The sequence below is a fragment of the Nerophis ophidion genome, linkage group LG23 (assembly GCF_033978795.1).
Source record: "Nerophis ophidion isolate RoL-2023_Sa linkage group LG23, RoL_Noph_v1.0, whole genome shotgun sequence".
Lineage (NCBI taxonomy): Eukaryota > Metazoa > Chordata > Actinopteri > Syngnathiformes > Syngnathidae > Nerophis > Nerophis ophidion.
Genome location: NC_084633.1, coordinates 4,591,192 through 4,618,580, shown reverse-complemented (window position 1 = coordinate 4,618,580; position 27,389 = coordinate 4,591,192). Strand labels below are relative to the sequence as shown.

At 40.5% G+C, this 27,389-nt stretch overlaps 1 protein-coding gene across 1 annotated transcript in view; it reads left to right on the top strand.

Moving 5' to 3' along the window:
* slc29a4a (solute carrier family 29 member 4a) overlaps positions 1-26,302 on the top strand; it is a 55,427-nt gene extending 29,125 nt beyond the window's left edge. The window contains exons 4-12 of the mRNA XM_061884971.1: positions 955-1,086; positions 1,145-1,258; positions 9,979-10,107; positions 11,706-11,780; positions 11,861-12,129; positions 19,545-19,665; positions 19,752-19,939; positions 22,788-23,028; positions 25,247-26,302. Of these exons, the coding sequence (XP_061740955.1) occupies positions 955-1,086; positions 1,145-1,258; positions 9,979-10,107; positions 11,706-11,780; positions 11,861-12,129; positions 19,545-19,665; positions 19,752-19,939; positions 22,788-23,028; positions 25,247-25,377 (1,400 nt within the window). The 3' untranslated portion in view covers positions 25,378-26,302. The remainder of the gene's footprint in view (positions 1-954; positions 1,087-1,144; positions 1,259-9,978; positions 10,108-11,705; positions 11,781-11,860; positions 12,130-19,544; positions 19,666-19,751; positions 19,940-22,787; positions 23,029-25,246) is intronic.
* Positions 26,303-27,389: the final 1,087 nt, after the last annotated feature.

Sequence of the window (27,389 nt, the reverse complement as noted above, 5' to 3'; positions counted from 1 at the left end):
AACGGGAAGATAATTGCCGGAAAATCGGGCAATATTTAGAGAGTTTAGGGCATTGTGGAACTATGAACATGTCCATTCATTTGAACGGGAATTTTCTGTAAATTTGGGAATTTTGGGAAAACCCGGGAATTTTTGAAAATATTCATTCTAGCACAGTTGTCGTAGATTAAATGAATGGGTTGGTGTTAGAATTTTTGGAACAGGTTGAAAAATGTTGATGTAGTAACAGTTTGAATTGAGAATGGGTATTTTGGAATTCCTTGAGTTTCGGGAAAACCGGGAATTTTATAAAATATTAATTCTAGCTCAAGTGTCCTAGATGATATGAATGGGTTGGTGTTAGAATTTTTGGAACAGGTTAAAAAAATGTTGACGTAGTAACAGTTTGAATTGGGAATGGGTAATTTGGAATTCTTGGAATTTCGGGTAAAGCGGGAATTTGTACAAAAAAAGCGGGATGTTGTCCAAACTAAAAAGAATGTTTTGTCGGTGAAATGGTCCAAAACGGTTGAAAAATGCAGTCTGAAGAATCTTCACAGCAAGAGGTGAAAATAGGGCTTTGGAAAATTGGGTATTATGGGAATTTTTGCAATTTTTTTCAACTTGAAACATTGTAGTTATATTTTCCAAGGTGAGTGGAGTGTGTGGATGGTGGAACAGTTCAAATCAGTTGAGAAATGCGGGAATTGTGCAAGTTCGAAAAATGGCCTATTAATTTTCAAAAGGGAAAAGTGACCCGATAATTCTGGGTGATCTGGGATATTTTTTTCCAATTTTGGGGGGAGCTCATGATCGGATAAAAACTGTGGCCTCTGGGAAACCTTTGCGGCGGAATAATAACCAGATTTTTTGGTGTAGAATCTATGACATTGTGTATATGATATGGGACATTTTTGAAGATCTATTGCCTGCCTGTGATTTCATATGCTTTTCATTTCCTACCTTCCCGCTCAGACTTTGAGGAGCCGCTCCCTGACGACCGTTACCATGGCATCTACTTCGCCATGCTATTGGCGGGGGTTGGTTTCCTGTTGCCCTACAACAGCTTCATCACAGACGTGGACTACCTTCACCACAAGTTTAAAGGTATAAATGTGCACCTAAATGTGATGTCTACCATGGGTGTAAATGCTGCATCTTCCAGGGACGTCCATCGTGTTCGACATGAGTCTGACGTACATCCTGGTAGCTCTGCTTGCTGTCATCCTGAACAACGTGCTGGTGGAGAGACTCAGCATGCACACCAGAATCACTGTGGGTGAGTTGCACAGAACCCGGCATGGACACAACTCTTCTTTCCCATGTTGTATATTGCTGGTCTTGTCATCCTGAGGACGACTTGGTGGTGTGAATGGACCAAATATGACGCTGGTGAGGAAGCGTTTGACCAAAAGGCTTTTATTTGATCGAGCGAGTCCTCACAATTCCAGGTACTGCAGGAAACCTAGTGGAGATGTTAGCCAAATGAAAATCTTTTTCTCTTCTCGGACAACTTGTTGTGATCCGATGGTCGGATCATCACCGTATTGTTATTTTTGTTCCATTTTTATATCAGTTCCTGTTTCGTTCGTTTCCATGGTCACTCATTAGTTTCAGCTGCTACTCTCTTTTCCAGCACACCTGTCTTTACTAATCACCACCTGTTTATAAGCCAGCGTTTTCTGTTCACTGATTGTCGGATCTTAGTTTTGTTCACATACATCTGTTTACGACTTGTCTCTCACTCTCGTTTTCGCTAGCTCTCACGCTAAGCTTTATTTTTATTCCTAGCTTTCACGCTAGTTGTTTTGTATTTCCTTTTGGTGCCCTTGTGCTTCGGTTTGTTTGTCCTAGCTTTCCATGCTAGCGCTTTTATTTGCCTTTTCTATTTGTATCAGTATTTTTGTTCATAGCTCCTTTTGTTTAATAAATCCCTTAGTTCTTACCTTTTTGCTGTGTTCTTGCTGACGCATCCACGGAGGACCGAATCCGGCATTACAATGCCACACAAGCGTAACAGTAAGATCCGACCAAAGAATGGTTCCTTCGCGTCTGGCAACCACGAGGACGCCTTCGATGAAGGTACATGGATTATGTTTCGGGCGATGGAGGCAGAGACTCTCCGATGCAACCCGGATGAAAGTATCATGTGGGGTCCGGATGGAACCCTGATCCCCATCGATGTTTCCCGGTCCGGTGAGTTTCCCTCCCGCAGCGCTCGCGCTCGTCCGCGTAGGCGGAAGCCGCGAACGATGGCTTCGTCCCGTGACAGTGACTTTCCCACTCCATGCCTCCCTCCTCATAAACACAGCAACCTACAGTCCGCATACAAAACCCCTACACCATTGTTTGGGGACCCAATAACACACTTTGCTAACAGTTTTACCGACTGGGCAAATTCTCAACTTGTGTCCCGCGCAGATGACGTCATTTCGTCGACGCCTCCCGGTAACGCAAACCCGTCCTCCGTTGATGACATCATCAATGAGGAATTTTTTTTGGAAGATTCTCTTTCTCATCCATTTTCAAATGACAATAACATTAATAATAAAATACAGAATTTCCAGGACATTTTTGCTTTTTATTATTCTGGTAAATCCCAACCATCTGCTTTTTCAACTCCACCTGTAAAACCTCATTCCCAGCCCAAGTCCAAGGTTTTTTCTCCCTTTTCAAAGGGACACTCTGGACAATATAGAGGGGAGGAGTCTGCCCGCCTCCAAACCTCCCACCACCCTCCCTTATGGTCAGTCCCTGACCACAGGGAACGGGTCTGGGATTCCCGTCTGGAGGGGGGGGCTATGGCCTATAGCTGTGTTGCGGAGGTAGCGCAGACGCTACCATTTCTTAAAACTGTCAAACCGCAACCTCCTATGAGGCCACCCTTACCTGTTTTTCGGCCCGTTAAACCGCTAGCTCCTCCTAGGCCGCCGCCACCTGTATTCCGCTTAGCTCTTCCTCGTAGACCTCCTCCACCTGTGTTTCCCCCGGCCAAGTCTCAACGGCCTTGTAGACCTCCTCCACCTGTTTTTCCCCCGGCCAAGTCTCAACGGCCTTGTAGACCTCCTCCACCTGTGTTTCCCCCGGTCAAATCACAACGACCAAGTAGACCTCCTCCACCGGTGTTCAGACTTGCGAGGTCATTACCTCCAGCACGTCCTCCACCACCGATGTTCGGCACTGTCCCTAACCTGGTTTTTACACCAAAAGTAGACTCTCGCCTGGTTTTCACACCAGAAGAGGTTCCTAACCTTGTTCCCACACCAGCTTCGGTCTCTCGCCTGGTTCACACACCAGCACCGAATCCTAGTCTGGTTCTCACGCCAGCAATCGACTCTTTCCTGGTCCTCGCACCAGCACCTGTTCCTAAGCTGGAACCCACTCCAGCACCAGCCTTAAAGCTGGAACCCAGTCCAGCATTAGCTCCAAAGCTGGAGCACACTCTATCACCAGCTCCAGAGCTGGAGCCCACTCCAGCACCAGCTCCAAAGCTGGAGTTCGCACCAGCTCTTAAGTTGGAACCCACTCCAACACCTGCGTCGACAACTGCGGTTTCCACGCCGACTACTACGCCTTCTTCCACGACGCCGACTACTACGCCTTCTTCCACGACGGCGACGACTACGCCGACCTCCACGACGGCGACGACTACGCCATACTCCACGACGCCGCCTTCTTCGGCTGCAGCACCTGCACCTCGGCTACAGCCAACGCCTCCTCCTCGGCTGAAGCCAACGCCTCCTCCTCGGCTGAAGCCAGCGCCTGCTCCTCGGCTGAAGCCAGCGCCTGCTCCTCGGCTGAAGCCAGCGCCTGCTCCTCGGCTGAAGCCAGCGCCTGCTCCTCGGCTGAAGCCAGCGCCTGCTCCTCGGCTGAAGCCAGCGCCTGCTCCTCGGCTGAAGCCAGCGCCTGCTCCTCGGCTGAAGCCTGCGCCTGCTCCTCGGCTGAAGCCTGCGCCTGCTCCTCCGCCGGCCTCTGCGCCTGCTCCTCGGCTGAAGCCTGCGCCTGCTCCTCCGCCGGCCTCTGCACCTGCTTCGGCTGCAGCCCCCGCACCTTCGTCTGCTGCTGCCAAGCCTCCTCCACGTCTGCCACAGGTGTGGCCTCTGCGAGGTCGTCCGCCTCGCCGTGCACCTCATCCTGCAAGGCGGCCACTGATGTGGCCTTTTCAAGGTCGGCCGCCAAAACTTTTTCGGCAGCGGCGTTCCATCCGCCGCCGCCACATTGCTATTCCTCGGTGGATTCGGGGACACGCGACCTGGTGACCCTCCGCCCTCCCTTCTTCTGCGGATTTTCTTGTTGTGGGGAGGGGGTTCTAGTTTTTCTTTGCATTCTTTGTTGTATTTTTTTTTTGGACATCTGGTATCTGTCTCTTTTGGGGGGGGATACTGTTGTGATCCGATGGTCGGATCATCACCGTATTGTTATTTTTGTTCCATTTTTATATCAGTTCCTGTTTCGTTCGTTTCCATGGTCACTCATTAGTTTCAGCTGCTACTCTCTTTTCCAGCACACCTGTCTTTACTAATCACCACCTGTTTATAAGCCAGCGTTTTCTGTTCACTGATTGTCGGATCTTAGTTTTGTTCACATACATCTGTTTACGACTTGTCTCTCACTCTCGTTTTCGCTAGCTCTCACGCTAAGCTTTATTTTTATTCCTAGCTTTCACGCTAGTTGTTTTGTATTTCCTTTTGGTGCCCTTGTGCTTCGGTTTGTTTGTCCTAGCTTTCCATGCTAGCGCTTTTATTTGCCTTTTCTATTTGTATCAGTATTTTTGTTCATAGCTCCTTTTGTTTAATAAATCCCTTAGTTCTTACCTTTTTGCTGTGTTCTTGCTGACGCATCCACGGAGGACCGAATCCGGCATTACAATGCCACACAAGCGTAACACAACTGTCCTTAAAAAACGTTTACACGAAGACACTTACACTTTGTTGTTCTTGCCTTGGGGCCGGCTAGTTTTGACAAACACCCAGTTTGTTTGTACAAATGCAGACAACACAGCGTTGTCACTTTGCTAAATTGGATCTCTACTCCTACCAGTGGGGGTTCTTACCAGATGTCATTAATGAGTTTACACTTCCTCCTAAAATCCAACCGCTGCTACCCTTTACGTTTCCATTTATCCTGGGGGCAAAAAAAAAATCCACTCTCTGGATGATCTTTGTTTGACATCTGGACCTGAAGCTACAGTATCTATCTGCTCAGTGGCCTAGTGGTTAGAGTGTCCGCCCTGAGATCGGTAGGTTGTTATTTAACAATCCCCGCCGAGTCGTACCAAATATTACCACCCTGCTTGGCACTCAACATCAAAGGGTTGAAATTGGGGGGTTAAGTCACCAAAAATTATTCCCGGGCGTGACCACCGCTGCTGCTCACTGCTCCCTTCACATCCCACGGGGTGAGGGTGATGGGTCATATGCAGAGGATAATCTCACCACACCTTGTGTGTGTGACAATCATTGGTACTTTTAACTTTAAAAGCCTACTGAAACCCACTACTACCGACCACGCAGTCTGATAGTTTATATATCAATGATGAAATATTAACATTGCAACATGCCAATACGGCCTTTTTTAGTTTACTAAATTGCCATTTTAAATTTCCTGCGAGTTTCTTGTTGAAAACGTCGCAGAATGATGACGCATACGCCTGACGTCACGGACTGTCAGGAAATATTAGTGCTGCACCACTAGCGGCTAAAAGTCGTCTGCTTTAATGGCATAATTACACAGTATTTTGGACATCTGTGGTGCTGAATCTTTTGCAATTTGTTCATTTAATAATAGAACAATGCTGTTGGTGGAAAGCGGTGGATTGCAGCTGTCTTTAGCACCGAGACACCGCCGGTGTTTCTTTGTTTGTTGTGAAGCAGAGCGGTCAAGTGAACATGTTTTCTCTACGTCAACCAGCATGTTTTTGGATGGGGAAATTGTGATATATATCTTACTGGAGACATCAGTGGATTATTCGTCGTCCTGCAACATCTGTCAAAAAAGGCAGCTGTGAGTTTGGCTCCTCGGCTTCTCTCTGAGACACTGCGTGTTCACCGCAGCCATCTGACCTCGGGGTATGTCTGTACAATCTTTAAAATCTCACTAAAACACTATTAAAACAATAAGCAGATAAGGGATCTTACAGAATAATCCTAGTAAATGTGTCTAATTACATCTGAAACGCTCACACTGCCGCCGCCCGGAGCCGTCGCTTTTTTTTTTTTTTTTTTTTTTTTTTCCCTAGTTCTTCACTATCAATATCCTAATTCACAAATCTTTCATCCTCGCTCAAATTAATTGGGGAATGGTCGCTTTCTCGGTCCGAATTGCGCTTACTGCTGGTGGCTCCCATTATAAACAATGTGAATATGTGTGGAGCCCTGCAACTCATGACGTCACGCGGACATACTTCCGGTAAAGACAGGGCTTTTCTATTAGAGACCAAAAGTTGCGAACTTTATCGTCGATGTTCTCTACTAAATCCTTTCAGCAAAAATATGGCAATATTGCGAAATTATCAAGTATGACACATAGAATGGACTTAAAGAAGAGAAGGTTATGTATTTCCTATATCACGTTTTACTTGTATATTTGAAAAGGTTCTTTTTATTATATTTTCGTTGCCGAAGTGTCTCTGTAGAAAGACAGCAGCAGCAAGCACCTGCCAGCTCACCTACGCCGCCCTCATGGTGAGCCATGGAACTGTGTGCCTCGCCGTACATTTCTCTGCAGTTTAGCAGCAAGTATCAGGCATTCAAAGCAAGTATGCCTGCTAAAACACATCAACATATAAAGTAAGGGTCTACTTTGCCAAAATGCGCAAGCTCAGTTGAATCTGCCGTATACATGCTACTAAATTAGCACGAGCAATTTTACATGGCGATTTCAACACCTCCAAATTTGTTAATAAAAACTACAACAAAGATACATGTTACAATCAAAAAGCAATAAGTACAATATTTATAATTTGGTATGTGGCACATGTTAAATCAGGGGTCACCAACCTTTTTGAAACCAAGAGCTACTTCTTGGGTAATGATTAATGCGAAGGGCTACCAGTTTGATACACACTTAAATAAATTGCCAGAAATAGCCAATTTGCTCAATTTACCTTTAATAAATAAATCTATGTATATATTAAAAAATGGGTATTTCTGTCTGTCATTCTGTCGTACATTTTTTTTCCTTTTACGGAAGGTTTTTTGTACAGAATAAATGATGGAAAAAAACCACTTAATTGAACCGTTTGAAAGAGGAGAAAACACGAAAAAAATGAAAATAAAATTTGGAAACATAGTTTATCTTCAATTTCGACTCTTTTAAATTCAAAATTCAACCGAAAAAAAATGAAGAGAAAAACTAGCTAATTCGAATCTTTTGAAAAAAATAAATAAATAATTTATGGAACATCATTAGTAATTTTTAATGATCAAGATTCATTTTTAGAATTTTGATGACATGTTTTAAATGGGTTAAAAATGTGATGTACACTTTGTTACAATATACAACAAATTGGACCAAGCTATATTTCCAACAAAGACAAATCATTATTTCCTCTAGATTTTCCAGAACAAAAATTTTAAAAGAAATTCGAAAGACTTTGAAATAAGATTTAAATTTGATTCTACAGATTTTCTAGATTTGCCAGAATAATTGTTTAGAATTTTAATCATAATAAGTTTGAAGAAATATTTCACAAATATTCTTCGTCGAAAAAACCGAAACTAAAATGAAGAATTAAATTAATATGTATTTGTTATTCTTTACAATAAAAAAAAAACTTGAACATTGATTTAAATTGTCAGGAAAGAAGAGGAAGGAATTTAAAAAGTTAAAAATATATATGTGTTTAAAAATCCTAAAATCCTTTTTAAGGGTGTATTTTTTCTCTAAAATTGTCTTTCTGAAAGTTACAAGAAGCAAAGTAAAAAAATAAATGAAGTCTTTAAAATATTTTCTTGGATTTTCAAATTCTATTTGAGTTTTGTTTCTCTTAGACTTAAAAATGTCGAGCACAGCGAGACCAGCTTGCTAGTAAATAAATAAAATTTTAAAAATAGAGGCAGCTCACTGGTAAGTGCTGCTATTTGAGCTATTTTTAGAACAGGCCAGTGGGCGACTCATCTGGTCCTTATGAGCTACTTGGTGCCCGCGGGCACCGTGTTGGTGACCCCTGTGCTAAATGTTAGCATGCTAACTCGTTAAGCTAATTTTTCAACCGTTTACCCAGAGTCCTATAACTTGGTATGTGACACATGCTAACTAAGAGCGTGCTAACTTTTATCGATAATTTTATAACCGTTTACCCCAAAGTCATGTAACTTGGTATGTGACACATGCTAACTGTTCGCATGTTAACTTTAGCATGCTAGCATTAGTACACTAACTTTTTTGCCATTTTCGCAGAATTACTTCTTTGAGTCGTTACACTTGGTACCTGATGCATGCTAACAGTTACCATTTCAGTTCAACTCACGAGTGTCGCGGTGACATTCACAACTGCCGGAATTGCGCAAATTCTAGTTAATATTTTTTCCTAGCTATGAACACTGGACAGCACAGTTAGTCATCATTATAAGTTTAATTTTAAATGTTACGTTGAAAAAAATGTTTTAAATTATCAAACAAATAACATTTATTAACACAAAAAAATTAACGAAATGTATTGATTTGCAGGTACTGGGAATTAGTACAGTATCGGTTCGAATCTGAAAGGTAGCCATCCCTACATGTCATCCAAGTGATGGGTAAATGACACCTCAGCGAGTGTATGGCACACTCACTAGCTGGATTTAAAAAAGTCTCTACATTGATCTGCAAATAAAATGAATAGTTAGGGCAGCACGGTGGTACAGAGGTTGGTGCATATGCCTCACAATACGAAGGTCCTGAGTAGTCCTGAGTTTAATCCCGGGCTCGGGATCTTTCTGTGTGGAGTTTGCGTGGGTTCCCTCCGGGTACTCCGGCTTCCTTCCATCGCCAAAAACATGCACCTGGGGATAGGTTGATTGGCAACACAAAAATTGGCCCTAGTGTGTGAATGTGAGTGTGAATGTTGTCTGTCTATGTGTGTTGGCCCTGTGATGAGGTGGCGACGTGTCAAGGGTGTACCCTGCCTTCCGCCAGAATGCAGTTCGAGATAGGCTGCAGCACTCCCCGCGACAAGCGGTAGTAAATGGATGGATGGTTAGCAAATGTAATTGTTTTAGGGTTTTTTTGCCAAATAGCCCCATAAAAAGGAATATGAAACGCGAAACTCGTGTCACTGAGCCAAATAGTAAATAGGGCGAGAATAACATTCAATTTATTTGGTGCTATAAAGAAAATGATCGCAGACTATGATTTGTTTTCCTTTTCTTAATTCCATTTGATGATGGTAACAATAGATGGATGTCAAACGCGACACGCCACTCTTCCAACTTCATTTAGTAATACGAGCTGGTCACTTTTTAGCCGAAAGGACTTCCACACAGTTTGCCGCTTCATAGTCAAATGAGACAGCAGCTGTATCGACCGTGTGTTTTTTTCTTAACGTGACACACACATCGACGGACGCAGTATCACTCCTTTTTTTATGATGCATTGATGCTTTGGTATCGTTTTAACCATCACTAAACTGCTTATGAAAGAGTACACATTTAGCTTCATCTCAGGTTTCTGCCCTGTGTTTTTTTTAATAAGGAAATGTGCTAATTCAACAATTTTTACTTAATCAATTAACTAATTATGGAGAAAATACATTTATAACACTGTTAAATGGACAAATATTTATTTTGTGATTAGGCTCTGCCTCACCTCCCTCCCCCGCGTCACCGGATTCCATCCATCAAATGTTCTGACAAAGCTGCATTTGCTTGTAAAAACATGCCAAGACTGGCTTGGTCATGAGTTACAAAAATAATGTATGTCTAATGTATGTCTCATGTATGTATAATGTACATTATATATAATGCATGCATAATGTATGTGTAATCTACTGTATGTCTCGTGTACATGTGTGTGCAGGCTACATTTTAGCATTGGGGCCACTGGTGTTTGTCAGCATATTTGATGTGTGGTTGGCCAAGTTCACCACCAGTCAGGCTTACATCATCAACCTGGTCTCAGTGGGAATCGTCGCCTTTGGATGCACAGGTAAGAAATATTTCTAGATAGGTAACTCATCCAGCTCGCCGCCCGTTCGCCTGGTATCCATCCATCCTCTGTACATCTGTCTGTCATTCTGTCCAATAAGATTATCTACCCTTCATCCAATCATTATTCCATCCATCTTACTACTAAACTAGGATATATACAGTACGGGCCAAAAGTTTGGACACACCTTCTCATTTCAATGCATTTTCTTTTTTTTCAAGACTATTTACATTGTAGATTGTCACTGAAGGCATCAAAACTATGACGCATGTGAAATGAAAACCATTTTAGGTGACTACCTCTCAAAGCTCATCGAGAGAATGCCAAGAGTGTGCGAAAGAGTAATCAGAGAAAAGGGTGGCTATTTTGAAGAAACTAGAATATAAAACATGTGTTGAGTTATCTCACCATTGTTTTGTTAAGTACATAACTCCACATGAGTTCATTCATAGTTTTGGTTTCATCTGACCACATGACATTCTCCCAATCCTCTGCGGTATCATCCATGTATCCATTTTGGTATAAACTCAACTTGTGATGTTTGGAGGAAGAAGAATACATAGTTGCATCCCAAGAACACCACACCTACTGTGAAGCATGGGGGTGGAAACATCATGCTTTGGGGCTGTTTTTCTGCTAAGGGGACAGGGCGACTGATCAGTGTTAAGGAAAGAATGAATGGGGCCATGTATCGTGAGATTTTGAGACAAAACCTTCTTCCATCAGTGAGAGCTTTGAATGGTTGACCAAATACTTATTTTCCACCATAATTTACAAATAAATTCTTAAAAATTCTTACAATGTGAATTCCTGGATTTTTTTTTCACATTCTGTTTCTCACAGTTGAAGTGTACCTATGATGAAAATTACAGACCTCTGTCATCATTTTAAGTGGGAGAACTTGCACAATCGGTGGCTGACTAAATACTTTTTGCCCCACTGTGTATATATATATATATATATATATATATATATATATATATATATATATATATATATATATGTGTGTGTGTGTGTATATATATATATATATATATATATATATATATACTTAAAACATAACATAACCAAAGTTTAGCTGATTCAATAAAAAATAAAATACTCACTTATGAATACATTCAAAAATTACAACAACCTTAATTAACACTTACACTCTGTTAAATGTGTAACTGAGCAGTAATATTTTCGAACCTGCAGAATTTTTGATGATACAATTGTATTATTTTTATTATATTTTAGATGAGAAAAAGGAACAAAAAATTTGTATGCAATGATAAAAAGCTGAAATGTTCCAACTACTACTAACAATATACTTTGTATATATTTAACTAAGGTGACTAAGGTATATACCTTAGTCACCTATAATACATAGTTGACATATCTGTTTTAGCATTTTTTTAAATAAAAGTATATTAATATGGCCGTCGCATATTTAGATTTTTCAAAAAAAAAGTTGGAACACCCCTGAACTAAAGTATCAAAAGTATTAATATTTTGATTTGATGATTGATATTAGAGCATATAGGTCTGGTATAGGTGGTATCGATATTTCAGTATTGATCCGCACATCACTAATTGTTACGCTGTTGTACTTCCAGTGCAGCAGTCCAGTTTTTATGGTTACATGGGGATGCTTCCCAAGAGGTACACACAGGGTGTGATGACTGGAGAGAGTAAGTACAAAAATAATGTCTGCTGCATTCACATACAAGCTCCTCCTCATCCTCCTCCTTTACCTTCACCACACTTCCAGGCACGGCAGGCGTCATTATCTCCTTGTCCCGCATCTTCACCAAGCTGCTGATCCCAGACGAGCGCAGGAACACGCTCATCTTCTTCCTCATCTCCATCGGGATGGAAATGCTGTGCTTCCTGCTCCACCTGCTCGTGCGGCGCTCCCGGTTCATCCGCCACTACACCAGCCACGCTCAGGGCAAAGGTCAAGACAAGGGGCACGACCCCCGCGGCAACGGAGGCGGGTACATGGTCCACCACGACGTCACTGCGGAGGACGTGAAATTTGTAAGTTGTCTGTAGCCTTCTGCACACATTTCTTAAATACAGTGAATCCTCGAATAATGAACTTAATTGGTTCGTTAATAGAAAATATATTGAAGCAAATCTCCAATCTCCATAAGAAACAATGCAACCGTGAATAATTGGTTCCAGACCTGACATAAGTCCATATTTTAATAAAAGTTTGAGCAAAATATAAAGCACTATACCGGGGTGTACAAAGATTTTGACTAGGGGGCCGCATTGGGCTAAAGAAATTTACCATGAATTGATTAACGTGGACCCCGACTTAAACAAGTTGGAAAACTTATTCGGGTGTTACCATTTAGTGGTCAATTGTACGGAATATGTACTGAACTGTGCAATCTACTAATAAAAGTATCAATCAATCAATCAAAATGGCCAGGAGTCGATGTGTACATATTATTTTAGTTTAATGGATATAATTGGATATTTAAGAGTATGCGAAAGTCCAACTTCCATGAAGACAGCCTTAAAGTTTTGTAATCAATCAGATATATCAAGCAGCTAAAATGCGCTGGAGAGTGTTTTGCATTTTTTTCATCCTGCATTGTAATAGCTTGAAAAAGTTTGGTGCAGGGACATTTTTTTAAATATACACAAAGTTCAGTGAGCAGGTTGTGTTATGGATGACCATATCTGTTGACTTTTTGTGTTGGTTGCATTTTTTTTTTTTTGCGCCATTCGTAGGGAATATTTAGTTTGGGTCATATAAGTAAATGTTGTGCTCAATGTACTGTCTAATGAAGTGAATTATATGTATAGTGCTTTTTTCTTCCGAATCAAAGCGCTTTATTTAGTGAAACCAATTAACTACACTTTAAAATCTGAGTGGGGGGTAATGGGAGCCAGTGGGTAAAATGTCTTGCCCAAGGACACATCAGCAGTGACTTACTGTGAATGGTGGAAGCAGGGATCGAAACCTGGAACCCTCAAGTTTGCGGCACAGCCGCCTTGCCAACCAATCCATGCCACCCCTTGAATTATATCAAAACATAATTCATGGTTATCGACCTGATTTACACATGTTGTCTACGAAATGGCGGCAAATATGCAGCAATCAGATCGCCAGATATTTAAAATGATTTTGAAAACACCCAGCAGGCCAGGTTGCCTAATCAATTCATGTTATCTTGCGGGGGCCAAACTGAAGATGCCGGCGGGTTGCACTTAGCCCGCCTGCTGAAGTTTGGACACTCCTGGGCAAACCAGTACTGTATATCAAACAAAGATAAAAGGTGATGGATCGTAAAAAAGTTCACAGGAGTAGTTAAAGTTTTTAAGGTTGTACGGTATGCCGGTATTGGTATAGTACCGCGGCACTAATGAATCATATTCGGTACTATACGAGCAGACGAGCATGTTCGCCAGCGCACAATCACGGAGTACTTGCAAGCAGACAGTGTGTAGACAAAAAAGGGAGAACGGACGCATTATCAGAGGTGGGTAGGGTAGCCATAAATTGTACTCAAGTAAGAGTACTGTTACTTTAGAGATTTATTACTCAAGTAAAAGTAAGGAGTAGTCACCCAAATATTTACTTGAGTAAAAGTAAAAAGTATGTTGTGAAAAAACTACTCAAGTACTGAGTAACTGATGAGTAACCTGATTACGGCAACAAATAATGCACAAAAACATAAAAATAGCAATGAGCAAATTCAGAGCCAGGAATATCTCTTAAGCAACTAAAACAATAATATATATTAAATAATAGTACATTAATATAAGATTTTAAAAAATGGCACATTCAGCCACCATAGCCTCAGTAGGCATTCATTGATTTGATTGATTGATTGATTGATTGATTAAAACTTGTATTAGTAGATTGTACAGTACAGTACATATTCCGTACAATTGACCACTAAATTGTAACACCCCAATAAGTTTTTCAACGTTTATCAATTACTTAGTAAATGACCAAGTCGAGGTGATCTACCTCATATATACATACACACACATATCATTTATACACACACATATCATATTTAAACACACAAATCATTTATACACACACATATTATATATATATATATATATATATATATATATATACATACATACATACATACATTTATATATATATATATATATATATATATATATATATATATATATATATATATATATACATACATTTATATATACAGGATATAATTTATATTTATTTATTTTGCCGTTTTTGTTCACATGTTGAAGGTGTTTTAATGAATATACATGCATGTTTAACATATAGATTCCTATATTTCATGAAGACAAGAATATAAGTTGGTGTATTACCTGATTCTGATGACTTGCATTGATTGGAATCAGACGTCCACGTTTTCAAATGGAGGAGAAAAAAAGTTCCTCTTTTCTGTCTAATACCACATGAAAGTCGTTGGTTTTTGGCATCTCATCTGTCCAGCTTCCATATTTGTTTTTATACACTTTACAAGAAATACATTGGCAGCAAACTCCGTAGCTTGCTGGCTTGTTAGTGCTGGCTTTCGGAGACTCTTATTTTGTTAGCGCAGGCGCGATGGAGCGGCACTTTTATTGTGAAGACAGGAACTGTGCGATCAGTCTTTAGGCTTTTGACGGGAAGTACCGTTGAAATAAAAAGTGTCTTTTTTCCTTTACACTTTTGATTGATTGATTGATTGAAACTTTTATTATTAGATTGCACAGTACAGTACATATTCCGTACAATTGACCACTAAATGGTAACACCCCAATACGTTTTTCAACTTGTTTAAGTTGGGTCATGTGACCGCCTGGCTCTGTTTGATTGGTCCAACGTCACCAGTGACTGCATGTGATTGGTGAAACGCAGGCATGCGTGGATTCGACTTTGAAGCTCTGTCATTAACCAAAACAAACATTAATAGATCGATTAAAAAAAGTAGCGAGTAACGAGCTGAATGTAGATAAATGGAACGGAGGAAAAGTAGCGTTTCTTCTCTATAAATATACTCAAGATAAAGTAAAGTATGTTGCATAAAAACTACTCATAGAAGTAAAATTTATCCCAAAAGTTACTCAAGTAAATGTAACGGAGTAAATGTAGCGCGTTACTACCCACCTCTGGTAAAGAGTAAGTGTTTTGTTTCACTATCCTTGTGGTTTAGTGTAACCGGTTCTCAAGCCGAGTGGTTAAAGCAGCTATCTTCCAATCAAAGGGAAGGGAGTTCATCGGTCAGGTCCATCCATCGGTAACTTGGAAATCTCCAGTCACAGTTTTATATCATAGTTTACCGTGAACGGTTCGGAATTAAATATGTTATTGGGGCCTGAAATCTCACTTTCAGTGGGCCAAGGATAGCTAAGTAGTGGAAGCAGCTACCTCCCAATCAAAAGGTACAGGGTTCAAATCCCAGTCATGACCATCCATAACTAGGAAAGCTCCAGCCGGATGAGGTAGTATTTTATATCATAGATTACCAAGACAGGTTCACAATTATATATGTCATTGGGGCCCGAAATTTGTCTGTATGAAGTACAAGGGTAGCTGAGTAGTTCAAGCAGCTATCTACAAATCAAAGGGGTCTGGGTTCAAATCCCACCCAGGTCCATTGGTAACTATGAAAGCTCCAGCGGCAAGAGTAAATATTTTATCTCATTGTTTACTGAGACAGATTCGCAAAAAAATATGTCATTGGGGCCCGAAATCTATCTTTAAGACATCCAAGGATAGCTGAATGGTAAAGCATTAGAAATGTAGTTTGTCTCTTTTATCCGATTATTAATCGATTAATCGAAGTAATAATCTACAGATTAATCGATTATCAAATTAATCGTTAGTTGCAGCCCCAATATATATATGTGTATATATATATATGTGTGTGTATATATATATATATATATATATATATATATATATATATCTATATATATATATATATATATGTGTGTGTATGGCTTAAAAACTACCGACAAAGGTGAAGCTATAACACTGAAACACCTTCAGGAAGAGGTGATTTAAGACAGCAAGCAAGCTAGCGGCTAAAGACCAGACGCAGTCGGCAGTGTTTTAGCTACTTCTAAATCACTAATCCTCGCCTTCATGGTAACAAATAAAGTACGTTTCTTACAAGTATCATCCCTGCAGGGCGAGGAATAACTAAATATGCTTCACTACACACTACATCAGCGTCAAAATGTAAACAAATGCCATTGGTGGATCTACACCTAACGTCCACTGTAATGATACCAAGTACAGAAGCGTATCTAGTCGATACTACTATGATTACGTCTATTTTTTAGCATCACAAAATCTTTGTTTTTTAAAAATGTATTTTATGTTTATAAACTCAGGAAATATGTCCCTAGACACGTGAGGACTTCGAATATGACCAATGTATGATCCTGTATCTACTTGGTATCGGATTGATACCTAAATATGTGGTATCACTCAAAACTAATGTAAAGCATCCAAACAACAGAAGAATAAGTGACTATTACATTTTAACAGATGTGTAGATAGAACAAAATAAAGAGAAAGTAAGCAGATATCAACAATAAATGAACAAGTAGATTAATAATTAAAGGCCTACTGAAATGAGATTTTCTTATTTAAACTGGAATAGCAGGTCCATTCTATGTGTCATATTTGATCATTTTGTGATATTGCCATATTTTTGCTGAAAGGATTTAGTAGAGAACATCGACGATAAAGTTCGCAACTTTTGGTCGCTAATAGAAAAGCCCTGCCTTTACCGGAAGTATGTGTGCGTGACGTCACGAGTTGCAGGGCTCCACACATATTCACATTGTTTATAATGGGAGCCACCAGCAGTAAGAGCAATTCGGACCGAGAAAGCGACAATTTCCCCATTAATTTGAGCGAGGATGAAATATTTGTGAATTAGGATATTGATAGTAAAGGAATAGAAAAGGGAAAAAAAAAGCAACGGCTCCGGGCGACGGCAGCGTGAGCATTTCAGATGTAATTAGACACATTTACTAGGATAATTCTGGAAGATCCCTTATCTGCTTATTGTTTTAATAGTGTTTTAGTGAGATTTTAAAGATTGTAAAGTAAAGATTTTAAAGACATACCTCGAGGTCGTATGGCTGCGGTGAACACACATTGTCTCAGAGAGAAGCCGAGAAGCTCACAGCTGCTGCGGGACGACGAATAATCCACTGATGTCTTCGGTAAGATATATATCACAATTTCCCCATCCAAAAATGTGCTGGTTGACGCAGAGAAAACATGTTCGCTGCTTCACAACAAACAAAGAAACACCGGCTGTATCTCGGTGCTAAAGACAGCTGCAATCCACCGCTTTCCACCAACAGCATTTTTCTTTATAGTCTCCATTATTAAATTAACAAATTGCAAAAGATTCAGCAACACAGATGTCCAAAATACTGTGTAATTACACCATGAATAGAGACGACTTTTAGCTGTGTGTCGTGCAGCGCTAATATTTCTTTACAGTCTGTGACGTCACCCGTATGCGTCATCATTCCGCAACGTTTTCAACAAGAAACTCGCGGGAAATTTAAAATTACAATTTAGTAAACTAAAAAGGCCGTATTGGCATGTGTTGCAATGTTAATATTTCATCATTGATATATAAACTATCAGACTGCGTGGTCGGTTGTAGTGGGTTTCAGTAGGCCTTTAAATTTCTACGACTTTGTTTGCTTACTTACTACTAAAAGACAAGTTGTCTTGTACGTTCACTATTTTATTCAAGGACAAAATTGCAATAACAAACATATGTTTAATGTACCATAAGATTTTTTGTTCAAATAAAGCAAATAATGCAATTTTTTGTGGTCCCCGTTGTTTAGAAAAGTATCAAAGTACCGAAATACATTTTGGTACCGGTACCAAAATATTAGTATTGGGACAACACTCGGAACTGTCCTCATTTGTAGATGCCCTGGGGACACACGCACACACTGTCACTAGCCTTGTGGTGCACTCACAGTTTGAAATCACAGAACTATATAAGTCCAACAGCCAGGTTGCTACAATGATTAGGAATACAAATCCAGTCTACCTTGTTGGTTAATCTTCATGGTGTGCAGCGGAAGGGAGGAGGGAAACGCTGTGGATATTTCTTGAATGTTTCAAAACTAGAAAGAAATTGTAAAAGGGGTAAAAAAAAAACAACATTAAAAAAGCACGCAAAGTAACACAGTAGCGAACGACAGACCTACTGTGCTGACTGAATGAGCACCGGCGAGTGATCAGCCCGCCCAAAAAGGATGTGCTGCTGGGGAAGAAATGACTGGGCATACAATGGATGAATGAAACGTTTGTACAGGACGACTAAAATCGTACACCAAAACATTATTTTATCCTGTTTGAGGTATATCGAAAAGTCCTACAAAGAGGGCTTTGTAAATGGAGGGTTCCAATAGATAGATAGATAGATAGATAGATAGATAGATAGTACTTTTTTGATTCCTTCAGGAGAGTTCCTTCGGGAAAATTAAAATTCCAGCAGCAGTGTACAGAGTTGAGATCAATTTAAAAAAGTAAAAAGTAAATAATAGGGGTTTAAATGGAAACAAAATAGAGAAATATTACAATAAGAATAAAAGTAAAAAGCAACAATGGGATTAAAAATATAACAGTAAAATAAGAATATAACAAGAGAAACTAGGCAGTAGTGACCATGTTATGAAAACGTATTGCACTGTTATTGTTTTGCATCCCCTGTCATCCTAGTATGTACAGGATATGGACAAAAGTACATCGTTCTGCAGTTGTACCAATCTTCCATTTCTCATGGAAGACTTTCTATACACACCTTGGAGGAGGAATTGCTTTCAAATCGGTGCATTTATTTTGTACTTTCTAGCTAGCACGTCGCTATATGAAGCAAGTACGGGTACATTGATGGTCAAGTTGTGTGTGTGTGTGTGTGTGTGTGTGTGTGTGTGTGTGCGTGTGTGTGTGTGTGTGTGTGTGTGCCACACATTACCTAAGGCTGTTCTCTTTTTATCGTGCGTTTGTCCTCTTGTGTGAGAGGGACGTCCCACTACTGAATGTGTGTGTGTGGTTTTGGTGTGTGTTGCTTTGGAGGGATGATTCACGAACCGCTTTGTGTTGGTTGCCAGGGGAAACCAATGCAGCCCTTCACATTATGGTTATAATCAGGAAGAGTGCTTCCTTCTGGCACACTAGACCCCTTTAATCAACTAATGTGTTTGTGTGTTTGTGGGGGGGGTGTATAACGTTATGAAATATCCACCTGCCGTCACTCGTAGTCATCCTCAATATGATATAATAAGGTGATGCAGCCAACATTTTAATGAAGAAAAAGACCTTTGTAAGATAATATATTCATGGATATGGTTTCTTTATTGCTGCAGTTCTCGGTTATTTTCTGTCACGCTCAAGAACCTGATCATATTTATCTATTTGCACAAATTATTATGTTGCTTTGACATTTCCTCAGGGGAATGGTGGCAGTGGGCCTCCCTCGGCAGAAGAGGGCGGCGAGGACTATGTGGGTGGAACATATGTACGTTTTGATGCTCCAAAAGCCAAAATCAAGAGATCTTGGCCCGGTGTGAGAGGTATGCTATCACTTTTAAAAAAAATTAATTTTTTGTATCTTTCTAGTTCCACTCACACTTTGTTCATGTATGTCTTCTCCAAACAGACATGATTGTGCACCGTTATGTGGTGTCACGTGTCATCTGGACCTACATGCTGTCCATAGCAGTGACCTACAGCATCACTCTGTGCTTGTTTCCTGGCTTGGAGTCTGAGATGAGAAACCCCACATTGGGGGAGTGGCTCCCCATCCTCATCATGGCCACATTCAACATGGCAGACTTTGTTGGCAAGGTGAGAGGAGCCTTGCCTTGAATGTATCCTATTTTATCCAATCTAACTTTGTTTATAGAGCACCTAACACAATAACCAGTGGACCAAAGTGTTGTGGAGCCTATTTATTTTTGTATTTGAATTGATCTTGTTTTGTTCAATCTACCATATTTCCTTGAATCGCCGCCGGGGCGCTAATTAATTTAAAAGCTCTTCTCACTCCTGCGCTTACCAAAGGCATGCGGTAGAAGTAAGCATGCGCTAATTATTTTAAAACCTCTTCTCACTCCGGCACTTACCAAAGGTATGCAGTAAAAATTTAAATGAATGGATTAAAATGCATGAGAATGTTTTATATCAATCAATCAATCAATGTTTACTTATATAGCCCTAAATCACTAGTGTCTCAAAGGGCTGCACAAACCACAACACAAATCACTACGACATCCTCGGTAGGCCCACATAAGGGCAAGGAAAACTCACACCCAGTGGGACGTCGGTGATAATGATGACTATGAGAACCTTGGAGAGGAGGAAAGCAATGGATGTCGAGCGGGTCTAACATGATACTGTGAAAGTTCAATCCATAATGGATCCAACACAGTCGCGAGAGTCCAGTTCAAACTGGATCCAACACAGAAGCAAGAGTCCCGTTCACAGCGGAGCCAGCAGGAAAACATCCCAAGCGGAGGCGGATCAGCAGCACAGAGATGTCCCCAGCCGATACACAGGCAAGCAGTACATGGCCACTGGATCGGACCGGACCCCCTCCACAAGGGAGAGTGGGACATAGGAGAAAAAGAAAAGAAACGGCAGATCAACTGGTCTAAAAAGGGAGTTTATTTAAAAGCTAGAGTATACAAATGAGTTTTAAGGTGAGACTTAAATGCTTCTACTTAGGTGGCATCTCGAACTGTTACAGGGAGGGCATTCCAGAGTACTGGAGCCCGAACGGAAAACGCTCTATAGCCCGCAGACTTTTTTTGGGCTTTGAGAATCACTAATAAGCCGGAGTCCTTTGAACGCAGATTTCTTGCCGGGACATATGGTACAATACAATCGGCAAGATAGGATGGAGCTAGACCGTGTAGTATTTTATACGGAAGTAGTAAAACCTTAAAGTCACATCTTAAGTGCACAGGAAGCCAGTGCAGGTGAGCCAGTACAGGCGTAATGTGATCAAACTTTCTTGTTCTTGTCAAAAGTCTAGCAGCCGCATTTTGTACCAACTGTAATCTTTTAATGCTAGACATGGGGAGACCCGAAAATAATACGTTACAGTAATCGAGGCGAGACGTAACAAACGCATGGATAATGATCTCGGCGTCTTTAGTTTATATTTTGAATTTTATTTTTAACATTGTGATTACCAGCGGAATTATTCATTCAAGCAATGTCAGCTAGGAGCCAGATGCAGTCATCAAAAGAGCCACATCTGGCTCTAGAGCCATAAGTTCCCTACCCCTGAATTGAAGGTATGCCAAGGGGTACGTGAGATTTTTTTTTTTAATAATCTAAAAATAGCAACAATTCAAAAATCCTTTATAAATATATTTATTGAAAAATACTTCAACAAAATATGAATGTAGGTTCATAAACTGTGAAAAGAAATGCAACAATGCAATATTCAGTGTTGACAGCTAAATTGTTTTGTGGACATGTTGTAATGACTGATTGGCATAGTAATGTTTGTCTCTCCGTGGATGCGTCGACAAGAACACAGCAGTAGTAAGTTTAAATGATTTATTAAACTTAACAAAAGCAGGCTACGAACAAAAATACTGGAGCTAACAGACAAAATAAACCAAGGGGGCTAGCATAAAAGCTAGGAATAGAAAACATAAAAACTATGACTGGCACAAAGGCACACAAAAAAGGAAAAACAATTCATCAGCGTGAGAGCTGGAATAAAACAAAGGTTTAGCGTGAAAAGCTAGCAAGAATATACTTACATGAAGTCAGTCAATACTGTTGCTAGAAGGCAAATTTATGGACCCAGACTGAACAAAGAAAAGAGGAAAGCTTATATAGGGAGAAATCAAGGAGAACCAGGTGTGTGTAGAAAACGAGGAGCAGGTGAAATCAATGTAAAACCATGGTAACGGACTAAACAGGAAGTAAGTGGGTCAGAAGAGAATGAAACAAAGATGGAAAAATAAACGTGAAGATCTGAGATCGCAACACATGTTCCATAAATATTGATGTTAAAGATTTCTTTTTTTGTGAAGTAATGTTTAAAATTAAGTTCATGAATCCAGATGGATCTCTATTACAATCCCCAAAGAGGACACTTTAAGTTGATTACTTTTATGTCTGGAAATCTTTTTTTATAATTGAATCACTTGTTTACTTTTCAACTAGTGTTTAGTTATTTTTATATCTTTTTTTCCAAATAGTTCAAGAAAGACCACTACAAATGAGCAATACTTTGCACTGTTATACAATTTAATATATCAGAAAATGATGACATAGTGCTGTATTTTACTTCTTTATCTCTTTTTTTCAACCAAAAATGCTTTGCTCTGATTAGGGGGTACTTGAATTAAAAAAATGTTCACAGTGGGTACATCACTGAAAAAAGGTTGAGAACCACTGGTGTAGAGTTCCAAAAACTCTCCGCTGCTGAAACCAAACACTCATGGAATTACAACATGTTTATTCAGCAACGTACAGTGAAGTGTGCATTATTTCTAAAATCAGCATGCACTAACAAACCAAGGAAACCCTTTTGCATGTTCAGGTGCCTACAAAGCGCACAGATGCCTTATGCCATTTTTTGCTGTGGCGTCCATTTTAGCTGTTACACTCAATAAAAGACCACAACCAGATGATTGACTAATAATAAAATATGCTCTTGCTTGTTGCTCAGATCCTGGCTGCGCTGCCATACGACTGGTCCGGAGGTCGTCTGCTCTTCTTCTCCTGCCTTAGAGTAGTCTTCATCCCTCTCTTTATCATGTGCGTGTACCCTGCGCGCAGACCCACCCTGGCCCACCCTGCCTGGCCATGTCTCTTCTCCTTATTCATGGGCGTTACCAACGGCTACTTTGGTTCCGTGCCCATGATACAAGCTGCTGGCAAAGTGGCGCCCGAACAGAGGGAGCTGGCAGGTAAAACGTTGTTTTTTATACATATTTGTTTGGGGTGTTCCAGTCAAAACTAATATCGAGTATCGGTCCGATAACAAACCAAGTATCGGATGATATCGGCCTGCATCTAAATGTCCTCCAGTAATTTTTTGTCAAATCCTTTTCAAAACATGGTAAGGCACATGGAGGTAATAGGAGCTAGCAGCTACGCAACAGCTAAGCACACAATAACACATAAACTAGACATACATACTAAACGCCCTGGATTGAACAATATTCAATCAATCAATCAATGTTTACTTATATAGCCCTAAATCCCTAGTGTCTCAAAGGGCTGCACAAACCACTACGACATCCTCGGTAGGCCCACATAAGGGCAAGGAAAACTCACACCCAGTGGGACGTCGGTGACAATGATGACTATGAGAACCTTGGAGAGGAGGAAAGCAATGGATGTCGAGCGGGTCTAACATGATACTGTGAAAGTTCAATCCATTGCAGTCTAAGACGCCGCAATAGTCAATATAAACAAGTCAACTCAGTGGCCTAGTACCTACTCAGTGGCCTGGTGGTTAGAGTGTCCGCCCTGAGATCGGTAGGTCGTGAGTTAAAATCCCGGCTGAGTCATACCAAAGACTATAAAAATGGGACCCATTACCTCCCTGCTTGGAACTCACCATTAAGGGTTGGAATTGGGGGTTAAATCACCAAAAATGATTCCCGGGCGCGGCACCGCTGATGCTCTCTGCTCCCCTCACCTCCCAGGGGGTGAACAAGGTTCACAACAAATGCAGAGAATAATTTCGCCACACTTAGTGTGTGTGTGACAATCATTGGTACTTTGACTTTTTAACTTAACTTAACATTTGGTTGCATATTACTTACACATACAAGGTCTCCAAGGCAAAAGCCTATTGGAAAGTATCCAGTAACAAACGTGTCCGCATAATTCAACTTCCTGCATCATGCACTTAATTTTAATAAATTATTACCACACAAAAAAAAATCAACGTTCCACTTCAAAAGCAGAAATCTGTCATAAGGTCAGTGTTTTGGTGCATTCCATTTACCTCGGAATTTGGAAGTCGGAGCTGGGAATGACGTCACAACAGAGTTGTGAGCGCTCCAGTTATGATGCCGGAAATCAAAATGGCCACACCAACGAGAGCTATTTTTGCACTTGATTTGTCTGAGCATAAACACTTTACGGGAAAATATGCACTCCTTCTGCAAACTTCAAACACGATGGATGGCAAGGAAACACAGATGCTATTGCTAGCGATGTAGAATGTACATACCACATGAAAAAAAAAAAAATCTAAACAACAAGTAACGTCCAACAATACATCGTATATGGCCGATTCAGTGCAACAAAAACTAACCCATCCATCCATCCATCCATCCATTCATTTTCTACCGCTTATTCCCTTTGGGTTAGCGGGGGGCGCTGGTGCCTATCTCAGCTACAATCGGGCGGAAGGCGGCGTACACCCTGGACAAGTAACCACCTCATCACAGGGCCAACACAGATAGACAGACATCACATTCACACACTAGGGCCAATTTAGTGTTGCCAATCAACCTATCCCCAGGTGCATGTCTTTGGAAGTGGGAGGAAGCCGGAGAACCCGAAGGGAACCCACGCCTTCACGAGGAGAACATGCAAACTCCACACAGAAAGATCCCAAGCCCGGGATTGAACCTTGACTACTCAGGACCATTGTATTGTGAGACAGACGCACCAACCCCTCTGCCACCGTGAAAAACTAACCCGACGTGCTAATAACTGAAGCGCCTATTGTTTACATCTAAAGCAGCCATCTTTGAATCCAACAGAATGCTCAATGCTCCGATTTTTCAGTCGAAAACCCCACCTGGTGGGGTGTTCCAATTAAAAATTCCCACTTGGAAATTCCGCACCATTTTTCTTACCTACCATTTTATTTTCCTGAGGCAACTCTCCTGAAGGAAAGAAAGTACTATCTTATCTATCTATATATTGTTCCCTGAATAATTTCACTTAAGCAAACCTTTTCTAACAGTGCATGTTACAAAATAGTAGAGGTATGTGCCATAATTACTGCTGACATCAATAATATCGGTAAGCAAGGCTCCGGTTTCGTTACTGGGAGTGAAAAAGTTGACTCGGGACACCTCTAATGTGATTTTTTTTGTTATTAATTTAAAAGTTGAATAATCGCAGAAATTAAAGTCAGTTTTTCATGGCTTCTTTCCGCAGGGAACGTGATGACCGTGTCCTACATGACAGGCTTGATGGTTGGCTCTGCTGTGGCATACGCAGCGTACAGCTTCACCGCTCCTCCAGGAGCAGGCTTCTCCACACTCAACGCTAACATGACCAACTTTTGAATGTGGTAAAATACAGTAAAAAAAAAACAACCAAAAAAACAAGTAACACTCACAGCAGGATGCAGCGTTTTTAAGGAAATAATGGAGCATATCCCTCTACTCCTCAAATGTTGGGATGTGGTGAACTTTTCCTTGAACTCTTCAGGAGTTTTTCACTGTGAAATTATTCTGTGTGTAAGCAGCTGCAATTAAAATAAGTCAAATTTATGAGTATGGCTGCAAGATTAAGACGTGCCCTAAATACAAAGTGGAAAGAGAACATACGGTCGCATTTGAAATGATTCAACCTGAAGTGTTAATCTGTTTTGTTTTGGTTTGGGTTACTGCAAATTACTACAAGTTTAGGAACGTTGCACATACATCAATTTTGCAATAAGGGTTGAATTATTTTGAGTGTTTCTTGAGACACACAATGTGGGATGAAAAGTACCGTCAAAGTGCTATTCATGATAGTACAAGGCCGCAGTTTAATATATGACTCTAAAAAAAAAAAACCTGTTCAAGTCTGAACAGTACAAGTTACAAAGTGACAATTTACTCCCCAAAAACGCGACGTCTGTCGGTTTAATTGTCCTATTTGTGTGCTCAACTGTTGCATTTTGAAGTAAATATGTTCATGATATTATTGCTTCATTATTAAGTTGTAATAATTAATCAGTGTTCTTTGTATTGTAATGTAGCGTGTCCTCTTTGGCTCCCTCTCGCGGCTGTTAATGGAAGTGAAATTCGGTGCTGAGTGGTACACAAATTCAAATGCTCTTGTTTTGCTTGTTTATTTGGAGTTTGAAAACTACTATAGTGCCAAAAAGTATGTCTTATTCACTGATGGAAGAATGAATGTATAACCATTGCTGGAAGGAAATATAATTCATGATTGACTTTGTTTGTTGCATTTCTGTGTCATTATAAAGATGATCGAGACTTCTGCTGGGTTTGATTGATTTTCGAAATATTGTCGTGGGGCAGTAGGACATAAGTGCAGTTTATACATAATGAAGGACCGTAGAAGCCATTACACACACACATGCCCGCACGCACGCGCACACACACATTTCCATCCATCCATCCATTTTCTACAGCTTGTCCCTTTTGGGGTCAAATGGGGTGCTGTAACCTATCTCAGCTGCATTTAGGCGGAAGGCGGTGTACACCCTGGACAAGTCGCAACCTCATCACCCGCATTCCACCCGATTGTAGCTGAAATAGGCTCCAGCGACCCCCTAGGGAATAAGCGGTAGGAAATGGATGGATGTATGGATATATACAGACACACACACACACACACACACATATATATATATATATATATATATATATCCATCCATCCATCCATTTTCTACCGCTTATTCCCTTTTTGGGTAGCTGGCACCTATCTCAGCTACAATCGGGCGAAAGGCGGGGTACACCCTGGAAAAGTCGCCACCTCATCACAGGGCCAACACAGATAGACAGACAACATTCACACTCACATTCACACACTAGGGCCAATTTAGTGTTGCCAATCAACCTATCCCCAGGTGCATGTCTTTGGAAGTGGGAGGAAGCCGGAGTACCCGGAGGGAACCCACGCATTCACGGGGAGAACATGCAAACTCCACACAGAAAGATCCCGAGCCTGGGATTGAACCCAGAGGACTGCACGACCTCCGTATTGTGAGGCAGACGCACTAACCCCTCTCCCCCCGTGAAGCCCTATGTGTATATATATATATATATATATATATATATATATATATATATATATATATATGTGTGTGTGTGTGTGTATATATGTATATATATATATATGTATATATATATATGTATATTTATATAATAAATATTAGGGCTGCGAATCTTTGGGTGTCCCACGATTCGATCGATTCAATATCGAAACTTGGGGTTGTGGTTCGATTATAAATCAATTTTTTTCGATTCAACGCGATTCTCGATTCAAAACGATATTTTTCCGATTCAAAACGATTCTGTATTCATTTAATACATAGGATTTCAGCAGGATCTACCCCAGTCTG